Below are 16,276 nucleotides of genomic sequence, written 5' to 3' on the forward strand. Positions count from 1 at the left end.
TAAAAAAAATGTATCAAAGTTTATTTTTCAGAATAAGGCGTTTTACAATGTTATTAAAGTATAATGTTGTGTATAGTACATTTGAGTCTCCCCGTTTAATCTCATTTAGTCGAGCCAATATTTCTGTATGTCATTGGTTCTTATGTATTATGTTCAAAAACTAAATCATATAAAAAAAGGTTGGTTTAATTAAATGGCCTGAAACATGTGACATGCCTCGGGAAGATCAATGCTCTCTTTACATTTACAAATATACTTTTAAAAAGGCATATGTAGTAGTAGTAGAACCTTTATTTATCCAGGAAAATCAATTAAGAACAAATTCTTATTTACAATGATGACCTGACAGGAGGCAAAGGCTTCCTGAGGGGATGGGGTTTGGGAGAAAAAACAAATAAAAAGACAGACTCCGGGCACTATAGAACCCAGGAGACAACACAAACACAGAGCAAAGATGACAGGCATAGCAGTTAAACATATAAAAACTCTAAAACAACATTGCTGTGATTCAATCAGTCATTACAATCAGCATCAGGCAAAGCAGCTACATGTGTGTACCAGGGTGTCTATAATAGTGACATTGAAGGTGCGGGGGGAGACAAAGGTTTTCATTTTCAACGTTTTTTGAATGACATTCCAGCTATCTGCTGCTGCAAATTGAAAGGCGGAGCGGCCAAAGGATGTATGGGCTTTGGGGATCTTTAGCAGGATGCTTGTAGCTGACCGGGTGTTGTGCATCGGGGGTGGGCGGAGTTGCAGTAATTGTGTGAGGTAGAAGGGGGTGAGGCCTAGGAGTGTTTTGTAAACAAACATCAGCCAGTGGATGATGCGCCTGGTCTCAAGAGAGGGCCAGTTAGCCAGAGCGTACAGGTCACAGTGGTGTGTCCTGTAGGGGGCATTGGTGGCGAAGTGATACAGAACGTCTAAATGATCGAGAGCTCCTTTACATGCCGAGCAGTAGATGGTATCGCCGTAGTCGAACAGAGGAAGGACAGTCATCTGGACCAGAGTTTAGCAGATGAAGTGAATGAGGAGAGATTCTAGCTGAGTCTAGCTTTAACCTTGGTCTGAATTTTGGAGAGATGTTCTGAGAATGACAGATTACTGTCAATCCAATATATTTAACTATTTCGAGGTCCCGGCCATCGGCGGTCACAATAGTGCCAGTTTGGGAGGCACCACTGCGTCCAAACCACATGATCTTGGTTTTAGTGGTGACCAGGCCAAGGGCAGCGAGATGTGACTGGATTCTCTGAAAACTATCCTGAAGAGTTTTCAGGACAGTATCTGGGGAAGGGCCAGCAGTGTACAGAATCGTGTCATCGGCATATAGGTGGATAGAGGAGTTGCCCACTGATTTCTCCATGTCATTTATATATATATTGAGAATAGGTAGGGTGCTAGGATAGAGCCTTGTGGTACTCCCTTAGAGATGGATAGGGGCTGTGTCATCAGATTTTCCACACGGTGCGCAAGGACAGGTAGTTTTCAAATCAGGCTATCGATTAGTGGTTAGTGACACCAATGCATCCAAGCTTTCCCAGAAGCAGTTGGTGATCTACAGTGTCGAAGAATTTGGCAAGATCGATGAAAATGGCAGCACAGTATTGTCTGGAGTAAAGGGCATTGATGATATCATTTAGGACTTTGAGACAATCCCTGTGAATAAGATCAGTGGCTGTACAGTCGGGCACAGACAGGTCAGCTTTCCTCCTGTGAGCAGTGTCTGCTGTGGGTGACAGAGGGCAGCCAGCAGAGGTGCTGTGAAGAACGAGGGAATAGACACAGGAGCAGCCTCACACAGGCCTCCCCTTCAGATGAGTGATGGCCCCTGCAAGACTACACCGAGTGACCAGCATCTTTTTCCATTTAAGAGACACGCCCCTCTCCGCACTACCACCTCATTCAACTCCAATCTAGCTAGGATTTTCTTTCACCATTTAGGAAGTGCATTGTCCTGCCTCTGGGAGTGATGTGACAGGATCCTGCGACTGCTCAGGGAAGAAGGGGGTCATTGTATCAGGTGAGTGTCTGTTTAGTTGTGAGCACTACAGGACGGGATGAGTCCAGACAGGTGAGGAGTGAGTGCACTGAATCACTCTGTGGGTCTGCACAGAACATTTTGGTTTTAGGGTTCAACAGCCATGTTACTTCCATATCCGTGAATAAAGATTCAAATCCATGAACCTACAACCCATCATGAAGGCAAGGCTGCTCCCTAGTGGATTGAAATCAGGCAGAAATTCAAAACTATAAAATTCACAAAAAAAGACAGACAATTGTAATCATTTTCATCAACTCTTCATTAAAGATTAAATCATCTTTATTAACTTCTCTTTTTACAGTATTTTAATAACATTGATAAAGACAAACAAAGCACTACATAAAGGAATGAACAAGGACAGGAACAATGAAGAACAGGAAAGAAAAGCATTAAAATGTACACAATTTACAAATGAGCTCAACCCCTCTGGACTTTGCTGATGAGTTCATCACAAAGTGTGGTGAGATCTTCTGCCTCTTTTTCCTACAAAAAATAAAAAGGGAAAAAATTATAGAATATTTGATATTTAATAGATTTATAAACAAATAACCGCCATGTAATGTTGTCCTCTTCTCTCACCTTCTGGACCAGGCTCTTCTCCAGCGACTGCACCTTCAGCTGCTCCCTCCTCAGCTGGGCTTGGAGGGCAGATGTCTCAGACTTGTTCTTGTACCGAACCTCATTAATCTCCCCGTTTGCTCTGAAGGACAATAGATGTCAGTTAAACGTTGCAAGTCTTGCATTTGACACTTTCAACAGAGTGCAGTGAGGTTTCTTACTGGCCAATCTTCTCCTCAGCGTGGGCTTTAAGGGTCTTGTAGCGCTGCTCTTCCTTTCTGATCCTTTCCAGATAGTCCTGAGCACAGGCTTTCAGAGTCTCTTCATTCTGCAGGAAGGCCACCGGAAACATGTTACCAATCATACTGCCACTGCTATTTCTTTAAACTACGTCATGCAATTTGTGGATTATATCCAGGCAAGTGTTGTTTTCTAACCTTTTTGAAGCCCTCAACAACATCCTTGTACTTGTCCAGTCTCTTGAACAGGTCGGAGCACGATCTCTCCATGGTGTTCAGGTCACTGGAGACCTGCTCCTTTTCGATAAGAGCCGCAGTGAGCTTCGTCTGGGCCACCTCCCTCTCTTTCTCTTGATCAGCTGAAAACAAGAGTTAAAAGCTCTTAACATGACACCGAAAAGTCCCAAGACTGAGGCGCGAACATTACATATATTAACTTACCCAGCATTTTAGCAATCATGAGCTCAAACTCTGCAATTATTTTCCTGTAAAAAATAATTAAAAGTTGTCAAATTTCCTTTCAAAAAAACTAAATAAATGTTTTTTTATGTTAAACAAACTCAAAACGATCCTACCTCATTTCTTGACCATCGTCAAGTGTCCTTTTATATTTTGCACTCCATTGATCCTCTGTGTCCTTTGCCTATTTGAAAGTAAGACAATTATTGTTATTTATTAATAGTAAGGGATTACGTATAAAATGTTTCAAATCAAGAAGTGACTTTTAATGTAAATTTATAGAAACCTGCATGTTTCAGTAATACAATGTCAAGTTTATACAAAACCACCATTTATGTTTAAAAAACATTTGGGAGCTTAAATCCTAACAAATTTGGTTTAGAATAAAGTCCCTAATGGAGGAATCACAACAAAAATAAAGGATTATCCCTCTTTTTTGAAAATGTATCAGTAAATGATGAAAAACCCTGTAAATCGAACAATCACTGCCTGTTACACATTTCTCCATTTAGCTTGTGTTGAATCAGATTGCTCTAAACTACTCTGGGGATTGTTTGATTACCACAGAAACCATAATATAGTCACGTGATTTTGGTCTTTACAAATGGTTTGTATTCACAAAGACACAAACAAAATGGACTTCAAACAGAAACCCTCTTCTGACTGTTATTTGTCAAATGAACAAACACTGAGCAGGACATACTTGTGCCTGGACTCTGGCGATGGCGGCATCCATGTCCTGCTGACTGTACCTCAGCACTTCAATAATGGCCTCCTCTGTGTTCTCTGGCTGAGGGAAAGGAGGGACGAGGTCTGCAAGGATTGGGGAAGCCTAGACGACAGTTCCAGTGTGAATAAATCAGGTTAGGCGAAGCATTGAATGTCATTTCCACACTTATTTTAAGAAACATTGCCATGCAGTCTGTGGTGGAATTGTTACAGTGACTCACTGGATCAAACAGTTGGAAATCATCCCTTTGTGCTCCGCTTGCATACTTTTCTGGCATCTGAGAAGTTTCAAGCCTGCGTTTGGACAAAAAACAAAAAACAACCTTACTTGTCAAGTGGTCAACGTGGTTACATTTCAGACACATCTCATTTTGTTGAAGAAGATGTCAAAAGCGGAACAAATTCAGCTCTAACGTTCAGTGACAGCAGTAATCAGAGTGAGTGGAAACAGAAGAACGTCATACCGTGAAACAAAGGCGGCGGGGCGAGGCACGGGGGCCTGAGCCACGGGGGCTGCACACTTCTTGGGGCTCTCTCTCATCAGGGGGTCGAATTTAAGGTACAAGGATTGTTTCCTCAATGCAGATTCCTTGAACTGTTAACAAAATAAACATTTAAGTTAATTTATATCATGCACTGACAATCAACAAAAGGTAGTCATTCAGGACAGGATACACAGAGTGAGTACTTACACTGCGGGACCCAAACTGTTCCAGGTAATCCATTTGTCCATCTAAGTCATTGGCCATGACTAAAGATATAGATGATAGTTACCGTCAAATAAGGATTACATTTATGTACATCATGCTTCACAGATAGTGACATTACCTGTGTTTTTTTGTTATCACAAACTTCATACTAAAAGTCAAGAAACATTTTGGATCTTTGTGGAAACTGGACAAAATAGAGTCTAATGTTTCCTTACACATCGTTCCAGGAACAAACTCGTCATTGAATTCTGTCTGGGCCGTCTGCGTCTTCTGCTCAGGTTGACACAGATCAAACTGGCCAGGAAGACTCTCAGTGGGTTGCTGAACTTCCTGTTGAACTCCGAGTAGAAATCCGAAGTCATGATCAGGAGCCGCCTTGTCTTTAGCATCCTGACATTTCATAAAAATAAAAATGTATGTCTTTGAAAAAAACATTCAAACAAGGGAATGTAAAATGGATAAAGATTGTATCAAACTGCATTACATCTCTTTCCGCTTCAGGGAGGACTTCTGCAGCCGGCACAATCTCTCCAGCGCTACAGAGAAAAGCATACAAACTTAGTGAAATAAAGTTCTACTAGCAAGTGAAATTTCTGCTTCAAATAAATGATAAATACACTCTGATAAAGAAGGAAAACGTACCATTCTGATGACAATGCTTCCTTCTCCGCTGGCATGTCCGCTTTCTCTGGAATCAAATGTGCCATGATCACAGGGTCAGATAGCACAGGTTCAGCGTACTTGCTACACTGTGGAGAGTTGGTCATCATGCTTGCTTTTGTGCCAAAGGGATTGAAGTTTGGGTCATCAAACTTGGCCATGTCAAATGAGTAAGACCCTTTGGAGAATGGAACATCAGCCTCACCACTGGCATCAGGCTTCACTGGAGCTTCTTTAAGTGGTTTCACGTCACATTCTGGCTTTCCCTCTTTAGGTTTGACACCAGGTCGCCTTTTGCCCAATTTCTTGGGTGGCGGTTTACGTTTGACCTCACTGCCATCGTCAAAATTGAACTCAAGTTTCACTGCTCTTTCCTGGGTATGGGCATCAGCTGGCTGGGACGTGGATTCAGCAGCTGGGGTTTCGGCAGCATTAGTTGTGATTGGGGCCGCTGCTGGTGTCATCTCAGGTTGAACATCCTGAGCTTCTGTGGATTCATTTCCCTTCATCTCAGGTTGAACATCTTGAGCTTCTGTAGATTCATTTCCTTTCATCTCAGGTTGAACATCTTGAGCTTCTGTGGATTCATTTCCCTTCATCTCAGGTTGAAGTTGAACATCTTGAGCTTCTGTGGATTCATTTCCCTTCATCTCTTCAACTGGTGGGTTTGCTTCTGCCACCTTGCTCCCAATGAAAGGGGAATTTGGAATTTTAGAGCCACCCGTTTGGAAAGGATTGACCTCATCAAGGTTGTCAAAATCCAAAGAATAAGAACCCTTCGTTGGCAGTGGAGCATCTTCCACAAAACTGCCTGAAGAATGGTCTTGAGTGACATTTAGAGACGGTTGTTTTTCATCAGGTGTGGCAGTGCAGGAATCTTGTTCTTCCATGGCAGGGACCTTCAACACTGTGACCACGCTGCTCTCTGCGGAGCTGATGTTGGAGGAGGTGTCAACCAGGGAGTGATCCACAGGTGGGGCGAAGGGAAGCGTATCATCTAGAGCAGATTCTATTTTGGTGGGCTCAAAATCCAAAGAATAAGAACCCTTCGTTGGCAGTGGAGCATCTTCCACAAAACTGCCTGAAGAATAGTCTTGAGTGACATTTAGAGACGGTTGTTTTTCATCAGGTGTGGCAGTGCAGGAATCTTGTTCTTCCATGGCAGGGACCTTCAACACTGTGACCACGCTGCTATCTGCGGAGCTGATGTTGGAGGAGGTGTCAACCAGGGAGTGATCCACAGGTGGGGCGAAGGGAAGCGTATCATCTAGAGCAGATTCTATTTTGGTGGGCTGCTCTGCGATATTCTCTGTTTCTGCGTTTGGAGACTCTGTGGGAGGGTTATCAACAGCAGACCTCACGGGGGAGAGGACCATCTTAACAGAACCCTGAAATGGATTGAAAGCATCAAGGTTTTCAAAGTCCAGCTGATAGCCTCCTTTGCTTTGTATGGGCATGTCATCGTCAGGATAGGATGATACTTCTGTGGAAAATTCAAGAGGATTATCACTTTTGCAGCCTTTAGAGACATTCAGGGAAAATAACTTTATGATGTGTGATGATTTACCTTGTTTGGGTTCATCATGTAAAGAACTATAAAGACAGAACAGACTTGGTTACGTAAATGCAACACACATTTATCTGGAAGAGTATCGCAGTATCAGAAATGTTACTTACTTAATTGGACCCAAAGTTAAGGACTCGATTGCTTTGGTACACTCATCCACACTTGACATCTTAAGAGACTTGGATGGAGAAGATACGATTCTTTTAGTCGCAGGGTCTCTTCTTGGAGTCTGAAAACAAACCTACACACAAGTAATTTGATTAGGATCGTAGATAAATCCTAGATTAAAAAAAATCATATTCAGAAAAGATGAACAGTGGTCAGAAGCTATCATCCCAGTCCTGCATAAAGAGGGAAAAGACTCCCTACAGTGCATTAATTATCGCCCCATAAGTCTTTTATGCATTGATTACAAAATACTAACTTAATTTTACTCTTTATAAAACACCCCCTAACTTCTATTCCAGCCCTTATGCAGTGCTTGTCCAAATATGGGGCAATTTCGGGATACAAAATTAAATCAGAGGCAATGATGATAACAGGGCGTTGGCCCACACAATTAAACAAGGATGTTTCTTACCGCTGGTCCAAGCAGGGGTTTAGATATCTAGGGATTATCCTTTCTCACAACCCTATGCATTTATTTGAGGCTAACTAGAATACATTAATAAAGCAACTAAAGAATGACATGATACGTTTGGAAATTCTGCCCCTCTCGCTATTCGGAAGGGTAGAGACTGTAAGAATGAAGCTACTTCCTCGATTACTCTTCCCATTTCAATCCCTCCCAGTGGGAATTACAGCCTCAATTTTCAACATGTTAAATAGACTTATCTCTAAGTTTATTTGGCAGAATAAGAGACCCAGAGTAAGACTTACAACTCTTTTCCTACCAAAAGATAAGGGAGGCTTAGGCCTGCCAAATTTAAAATATTATTATTGGGCTGCTCAGTTAACGGCAATAATGGCCTGGATTAGAAAGGACGAGGAAGCAGGATGGGCACAGATTGAGCAGAGTGCAACTAGGGATGTGTCGTTATCAGTTTTGCCTTATATTGATATCAAATCCGTCAATAAAGTTAAGATTGAGAACGAATGGATAAAGCATACCCTAAAGTTGTGGACGGCAGTTACATTTTTTTTTCAGGAGCCCAGAATCAATATCAAGAGCAATGCCAATTGTAGGCAATATAGAGTTTCCTCCATCTGTAACGGCCCGTCCACACAGCGGCGTGCGTTGACGCTTTCCCATTCACTTTGAATGGGGTGACGTCACTTTTAGCCGAAATGCATCGTGGGAAGCGACGTGGAGCGTAGCTGGCGTGGCTCGCTGCAAAAGTTGAGCAATGTTCAACTTTTCATAAAAAAAAAAAAAATCCAGCTCTGTTAAAATAGACAAAACAGGTTTTGATCCCTTTTTCCTTGGCCTCCCTGCCACTTAATTCAGGAGTTTACTTGATTGACAGAAAAAGCAACCCATCGCTTTCCAGTCTGTTAACCCAGAATGCAAAGCGATACAAAATCAGTCAAGTGCAGGGAAAACTCAAATTAAGTTAAAGAGACAAACAACAAAATGAGTGCGGGACCGAGCAAAAAGCTAAAGACATACCACTTCCACCCAGAATGGGAGGAAGAATATGTTGTTGTGATGTCACATTCAAAGGTTATTTGCCTTATTTGTAAAGAAGCGTCGCTCTGCCAAAGAAAGGTAACGTGGAGAGGCATTATCGGAGTGTTCACAAGGCATATGACAGCGACTTCCCTCCGAGTAGCGAGTTGAGAAAGAGAAAGGTCATGTATTATTGCTACAAAAACATTATCTTGCAGTCTTAGTGTCACCAACTCCTTTCTAATATGCAAAAAGACAAACAAATGCGTCTATGGTCAATGTATTTTTGATCTTTCCAATCGAGACGAGATCTCTCTCTTCCCCGTCTGTGTGTGAGGGGGCGGGGCAGTTTTACACACACGCGGCTGCTACATGCAGCAAAACACGGTGGGGATGGCGGAGAGAAGCGTGTGGTGTGGTTAAATGTTACCCGTCTTGAGGTGGACAAAAAGTGAACCACATTCAGACGGAGAAATGCACCGGGTTGGACTGTCTTTCTAGTAGCTCTGTAGCCCCATCCACGTCAGGTGTTATGTATGCTAGCAGCAACACACAGAGTTAACTAAATGATACAAACATGGGTTAATGATTAGAGGTAACTGAGTTACTCTTTATTTTGTTGAAGTTTCAGCTATTCCGTTTACAGTTCCGTCATCACATTATTTAATACGATTTATTAAAACATTGTTGTGTCTTTTGATGTGAAATATTATTTATTTAATTTAAATAAAAAGCAATGTTAATTTTGTAAACAATTTGTTAAGTTAATTTAATAATATATGTATTTTTGAATGAAGTATTCATCTTTATTGTCTTCATTGTTAGTTTCCACATGCCTAAAACAACCTCAAGCTAAATCTAAAAGTTGATGGCTAAATAAGAGCGTTTGAGAAATTGTGCAAGGCATACAGTAATAGTCCGAATAGTCGATTAATCGTTTCATTAATCGATAGATTAATCGATTACCAAATTAGTCGTTTGTTGCAGCCCTATTGTAGTTATCCCATGTATAAATAAAAACGTGTTATTCAGCAACCCTTGCAATTTGGGATTTTATTTTTGGTTGGTCATTTAAAAAGTAGCTCACCTGCCAAAAAAGTGTGGGCACCCCTGCTCTGGAGCCTATGTTGTTGTTGCTCTGAGCTATACCTACAGACACTTACGATTCAGACCAGAGGTACATATTACGGATACTGTTGTTAATTGCCAAAAAGATTATAACTGTACTGGAAAAATGCAAAACCTCCAACAATCATTCAGTGGATGCACAGACTTAAACAAGTCTACACGATGGAAAAAATGACTGAGCCTGCAGATAAAAATGGACACTTTTACCCAAAGAAGGAACTGTGTTAAAAGATATCTGGATGTATCACTGGATTTTAGGGATGCACGATATTGGGTTTTTGAAACCGATACCGATAACTTCCTGCTTCTCAAGACCGATACCGATAACCGATAATAAAAAAAGATTTACGGTGACTGATCAGGTTCGAAGTATTAGGGAGCGCTGGATTTGTGAAGAACCCCCCTCTTCCTAAACCACTAATACCACAGTACTGGCAAAACGGGAGGAGCCGAGTGAAAAACAAGCGCACCTCATCCACCCACCGCAGTATTTTTTCCTTTTTTTTTTTTACCCAAAAAATATATTGTATATTATCGGGGCTATTAATACTGGTATCGGGTTTATCGGGATGACGTCATAATTCCTAATATCGGACCGATAATTATCGTGCATCCCTACTGGATTTGCTTTATTTAATTCCTTACTATACTTTGCTTTATCATGTAACCATCTGTCATTTGAATGAAAACTACCTATGTCAGGATATGTCTTGTTTTGTTAAAATGAAAATAAATGAACAGGAAACTAATAAATGGCCATTTTCACATATTTTTATCTAACAATGTTAGTACACTTAAAACGGTCCTTTAGCTTTGACCACCAACAAACACAAGTGCTTTTCATTTGATCACAGTCTGTTTAAAGTTGTGTAGAGCTATGCTGTAAATACATTGGGGCATTCAATTGTTATATGACAAGGTAACTAATAAAACAAATTCAGACAAATAGTTAACAAGCAGGCGTCAAACCCCCATCTATCACTTCAGGTTAAGATCTAATTGTGTACATCATTTCTCCCTTGGCGTCATAAAAACAGTGTTAAAAGAATCAAGATAAAATGGGGACAGGACATTTAAGATAAAAGCGAGCTGGTTCTGTACCTTAGCCGCCTTTGGCACCGTCTTGCTGGGCAGGTTCTCTGTCTGTCGCAGGATGGAGGGCCTCCCAGTCGGCTGATCCAGAGCAAATATGTCGTTAATTGAGCTGTTCTGCTTTCCTCCAGGGCAGACCCCACGATTCTCATCATTCACAGCAACAGCACTCATCCTGTAATAGCAGAGGGACAAATTGTAAGTTATGGGGCCAGGAGTGATCTGATGAAACTGAGGGCGGCGTCATCATGAAAGCTGCAACCCCTTGATAAGAAATGTTTGGTTGTAGAGTTTACTGATGCATGTTAAAAGCAGTGGCGAACCGTCAGGACCTTCAAGGTATTCAGAGAATGCCCTGGAACACTCAGATAAAAACAACAAAAAAATCGATTTAATTATATAAATAAAATGTATATAAAATGAATAAATGAGAATCGTATCTGTGTTGTTGATCTGTAATATTACAGTGTTACGTTGATTTGTGTGTCCTTCTCGGACCATGCATTATGCACTACGGCTGCTGCGGGGGAGTGTGTGTGTCTACAGAAGGTCCAGTTGTAATACGGTTCGCCATTGGTTAAAAGGATCTGCACCAAGAAAGATTACATAAAGTTATCAGTGTTTCCCCCATATACAAATAGCGGCGGCGCAGCGCCGCTGCTGAAATATGCGCGCCGCTGCTAGGGGGCCAGCCAGGTACCCAAAAAACATAAAAATAATTTTTTTTTTTTACTTTTTATTAAAATAATAATAGGCGACCCTTTTTAATTTTTTATAGTTTGTTATGTGGATTTGTGTTACTGTATGTTCAATAAAAGGTGTATTTTTGCTAAATCTTGAGACATTGCCACTGCATGTACTGGCAGGGCCGATTTTTGGCCTAGGCGGTCGCCTAGGGCGCCAGACATGGGGGGGCACCGTGCTGGTAGCTCTGGGAGGGGAAAAAACATTTGAGCATTGGCGCTCATCCTAATTTTCGGCCTTGATGTAGCAACATTCATAATTAAGTAAATGTAACACCCTTTTCACCCCTGGTTACACTTTTCATTTGCCCTGTACGATGGGCGCTGTAAGTGATGAAAGTGGGGGATGTTGGCTTATCAGGCGCCCGCAGCTCACATCCAAAGTGCGAGCGTGGGAGAGAGAGAGAGAGAGAGCGAGGGAGAGAGAGAGAGGGCGCACCGGTACCAGCGCTGTTGTTATTAGAATCTGGTGCTAGCTGCGCTGACGGATATAAGAAGTAGATGTTTCTACAACCAGGGTGGAGGAGAGCTCTCCTGTCAGACTGAGAGGCTCAGTGAGGTAAAGGACTCTGAGTGTTTAGATAAGTTAATTTTAGTCTAAGTTATCTCTAAACACATATCTTCAAGGCACTCCTTTATAATTATTAGGATAAATAAAAACAGGTTTGAAATCATTCCAATGTATACTCAGTGTTTCCCCTAGGATGGAGTCATAGCAGCGGTGCTAAGGCACGTGGGCCCAGTATAATGTGAGCGCGGAGCGCATGGAATTTTTTAGTGTGTGCGCGTGCGAAGTGCGCCACGCCAATTTGTTTCTATGTGTCAGCACAAGAAAGGCTCTTGAGGCCTAGTACCAGGGCCTCAAGGGTTAGCTAATTTGCTGCCCTAGATTTTATATGTAAAGAATAAATGAAAAATATCTACAAAAGGCAAATACACTACAAAAAACAGAAACTTGTTGACATAGGTCATATCCGTCAAAATGGCTTCAAATGTATTCAGTATTGTATGAGCTTGTTTTAATTTGGGGGTGGACGTCACATCCTCTAGGGGGGTCCGGGGGTATGCCCCCCCGGGAAGATTTTTTTTTTTTAACATTTTAAAGTAAAATGCTTCAATCTGGTGCACTTTGAGCACACAATTACTAGAGACATGATCCAGGGGGTACAACTCTAAAACACCCATATGAAAAAGATCGGTTTACATTTTAATAATCAAATAAGTATGTGAACATAACCAATAACCTACCATAGCCAATAACAAATACATGTCACTTATTTTATTTTTGTTGTTCATTCATATCTTATTTGACCTAGTTAACATTTATTTATGCATATTTTTGTATCTCTCCAACTTTAAATGATATTTTTGGTTTATAGTATACATTGGAATGATTTCAAACCTGTTTTTATTTATCCTAATAATTATAAAGGAGTGCCTTGGAAATGTGTTTACATAATTTGTGGTCAAAACGTTTGAGACCCACTGAGATAACTTGGACTGAAATGAACTATCTAAACACTCAGAGAGTCCTTTACCTCACTGAGCCTCTCAGTCTGACAGGAGAGCTCTCCTCCACCCTGGTTGTAGAAACATCTACTTCTTATATCCGTTAGCACAGCTAGCACCAGATTCTAACAACACCGGCTCTCTCTCTCTCTCGCTCTCTCTCGCTCGCTCTCTCTCTCTCGCTCTCTCGCTCTCTCTCTCTCGCTCTCTCGCTCTCTCTCTCTCGCTCTCTCGCTCTCTCGCTCTCTCTCTCTCGCTCTCTCTCTCTCGCTCTCTCTCTCGCTCTCTCTCTCTCGCTCTCTCTCGCTCTCGCTCTCTCGCTCTCTCGCTCTCTCGCTCCCTCTCTCGCTCACACTTTGGCTGTGAGCTGCAGGCGCCTGATAAGCCAACATCCCCCACTTTCATCACTGACAGCCCCTATCGTACAGGGCAAATGGAAAGTGTAACCGGGGTGAAAAAGGTGTTACATTTACTTAATTATGAATGTTGTTACATCAAGGCCGAAAATTAGGATGAGCGCCAATGGTCAAAAATGTTTTTTCCCTCCCAGAGCTACCAGTGCAGCGCCCCCCAGATCTGGTGCCCTATACCAAAAATCGGCCCTGCCTAGTACATACAGTGGCAATGTCTCAACATTTAGCAAAAATACACCTTTATTGAACATACAGTAACACAAATACTACAAATCCACATAAACAATCAAAAATGAAAAAGGGTCCTAGGTACCTAGCTGGCGCCCCCTACAGCGGCGCGCATATTTCAGCAGCGGCGCTGCGCCGCCACTATTTGTATATAGGGGAAACACTGATACTATAGGACAGTAAACCAAAAATATCGTTTAAAGTTGGAGAGATACAAAAAATGCATAAATAAATGTTAACTAGGTAAAATAAGATATGAATGAACAACAATGGCTATGGTAGGTTATTGGTTATGTTCAGATACTTATTTTATTATTAAAATGTAAACCGATCTTTTTCATATGGGTGTTTTAGAGTTGTACCCCTAGATCAGGTCTCTAGTGATTCTGCTCAAAGTGCACCAGATTGAAGCATTTTACTTTAAAATGTTCAAAAAATCTAGAACCACGATTTTATGGGGCCAGAAAAACTGTGAATTAGGACCCGATAGCCAGTACTAGGCCAAGTGGAAACGCAACCAAAAACGGGCCCCGCACGGCTCGGCACGCTTAAAGCGAGATACAGTGGAAATTTCTCCAGTTAATTACTTACAAGGAAATTGTTTTTTGTATTACAAGTTTTCTGAAATAGCATGTTTAAATATGCAAATAACCATTATCTCATTAAATATGCACATATTACACATTTCAGGAATCGAAATCTGAACTTTGGATAAAGCCAGGTTCAAAATTCTTGTTTCATTTTGTAGTCATATTAGTATCTAAGGCTTTTACAGAAGGGATATTGGATATCTCTTTTTATCACTCCATAAATCAGAAAATACTGCCAACAGCCCTAAAATATCAATTTTCGCCATGTTTTTAGGTATACAATGTTGTATAATTCAGGCTATGAATGATATATGAACAACAAACCCTTCTGTAAAAGCCTTCATAGTATTGATAGGAATATAACTGGAAGGTTTGGTGTATGTAAGTGCTACTGAAGTTGAAATTTCGAACTCAGGAGAAAAAACTCATTTTGAGAAAACGACCTTTAAAGATTGTAGTGAGGCGCTAGCTAAACCCTCCTGTTCTTTGAATGATAGCTTGAGCATCGATGCACTCCGTGAAGGTATTTCATGTTCGGGGTCATTTGTTTTTTGTATAACCTTGCTTCGTACAAATGACAATTGTTGTCGTCTTCTCTGTGAACGTTTTTTTCGCAGTTCTTTTTCCATTTTGAGATTTCAATTTCTAGCGGAAAGCTAACCAGGAAGTGTTTTAGCACACCACGTGACGCATATGAACGAATCACGTTGTCAGAAATTGACACCAGCCAGATTTCGTTTCTTGGTTTAAGACCCCTTTGTGCTTTCACGATTGGTTGCTGATACAAAGGAAATGACCATATTTGGATCCGATGAGATTGTGCAGGATAGACACAGCTTTCCAACGATATATATCTCTGTTGACATGGTGCACACAGCGGTCGCGGTACTTTATGTTACGTTAGAATGCTAACTTTTGGTGAATTTAGGAGAAATCTACAGACGCAAATAGACAAACTATAGTAAAATAAACACTTAAATGTGTATTTTGTACGTTTTCCTTACAAAAGCCTGAAAGAAAACATGTTATAGAATCAAAATAGCACAATCTCAAAATTGACCAGTACTTGAAAACCGATGTTTTTGCCTGCAGTGTCTCGCCTTAACTATAACAAGTGCAGTTCAGCATATCCACATGACCTAATTTTAAAATGAATGTAACTTATAAATCAGCTTCGGGAAAAAAATATGGAATTGTTCCGCTTTTAAAAAAGGCCAAGAGAATTAATGCCGGTTATAATAAGACGAGGGGAATGACTTTGACTCACTGAAACATTTTAAGTTAATTGATCATTTCAATAACAATGTGGTGCTTTGTCAGCTTTAAACAATCTTCAAAATGTTGCTATAAAGACACATTTGACACGTCTTTGTCTTTTTCTGGACCTGCTGCCAACATTAACATCCATCCATCCGGGACTTCCAGCAGCCGTTACCCAGAGTTATAGCATTCAACACTGCATGGAATCAGACAACAGGTATGGTGCGACTCAACGTTGACAACTTCTTGTCTATAATGTCCAACAACAGTAGAATATAATAAAGTAACTACTGCTGGTTTCATTAACGGCAACCGACAAACATTTAGCTAAACAACTGCCATAATTAGATGAAATACACCGTACACGAAGATATCTAACGTCATATAGCGTTGACAGTAAAAATAGCAACAAAAGCTGTGTAAGCTAAGCTAACGTTAACGTAAAGTTATACTTAAGGTCTAATGATCAAACTTAATAGTTAATGTAAAGCGGAGGAAAACGTAGGACTACACAACAGAGCAGGTAGTAAGATACTATTATCACAATATATTCAGCACGTACCTTAAAAACAGTTGCAGTTGTCCGAAATCACAACGTCTTTCGTCAACGCATGAGAATGACTGGTGTCGTTTTGAAAACCCCTCGCCTTCAATGGGCGAGAACCGTTTGGATTTTAAAGCTAAATGTACCAATACAATTGCCAGAATCAGTAAAAGGAAACGCACTTCCTGGTTATG

At 41.0% G+C, this 16,276-nt stretch overlaps 1 protein-coding gene across 1 annotated transcript; it reads right to left on the bottom strand.

Moving 5' to 3' along the window:
- Nucleotides 1-2,301: 2,301 nt before the first annotated feature.
- Nucleotides 2,302-16,191, bottom strand: tacc3 (transforming, acidic coiled-coil containing protein 3). Its single transcript, XM_034111419.1, has 17 exons — nt 16,101-16,191; nt 10,805-10,970; nt 7,077-7,207; nt 6,967-6,992; nt 5,382-6,882; nt 5,224-5,275; nt 4,955-5,129; nt 4,722-4,780; nt 4,494-4,624; nt 4,251-4,323; nt 4,004-4,132; nt 3,417-3,484; nt 3,283-3,326; nt 3,040-3,200; nt 2,824-2,930; nt 2,624-2,744; nt 2,302-2,527 (listed from the first exon to the last, which is right to left on the bottom strand). Exons 2-17 carry the CDS (start codon nt 10,967-10,969, stop codon nt 2,462-2,464), a joined length of 3,009 nt encoding a protein of 1,002 aa, XP_033967310.1. The 5' UTR covers nt 10,970; nt 16,101-16,191; the 3' UTR covers nt 2,302-2,461.
- Nucleotides 16,192-16,276: the final 85 nt, after the last annotated feature.

This window comes from Pseudochaenichthys georgianus, chromosome 22 (assembly GCF_902827115.2).
Source record: "Pseudochaenichthys georgianus chromosome 22, fPseGeo1.2, whole genome shotgun sequence".
NCBI lineage: Eukaryota > Metazoa > Chordata > Actinopteri > Perciformes > Channichthyidae > Pseudochaenichthys > Pseudochaenichthys georgianus.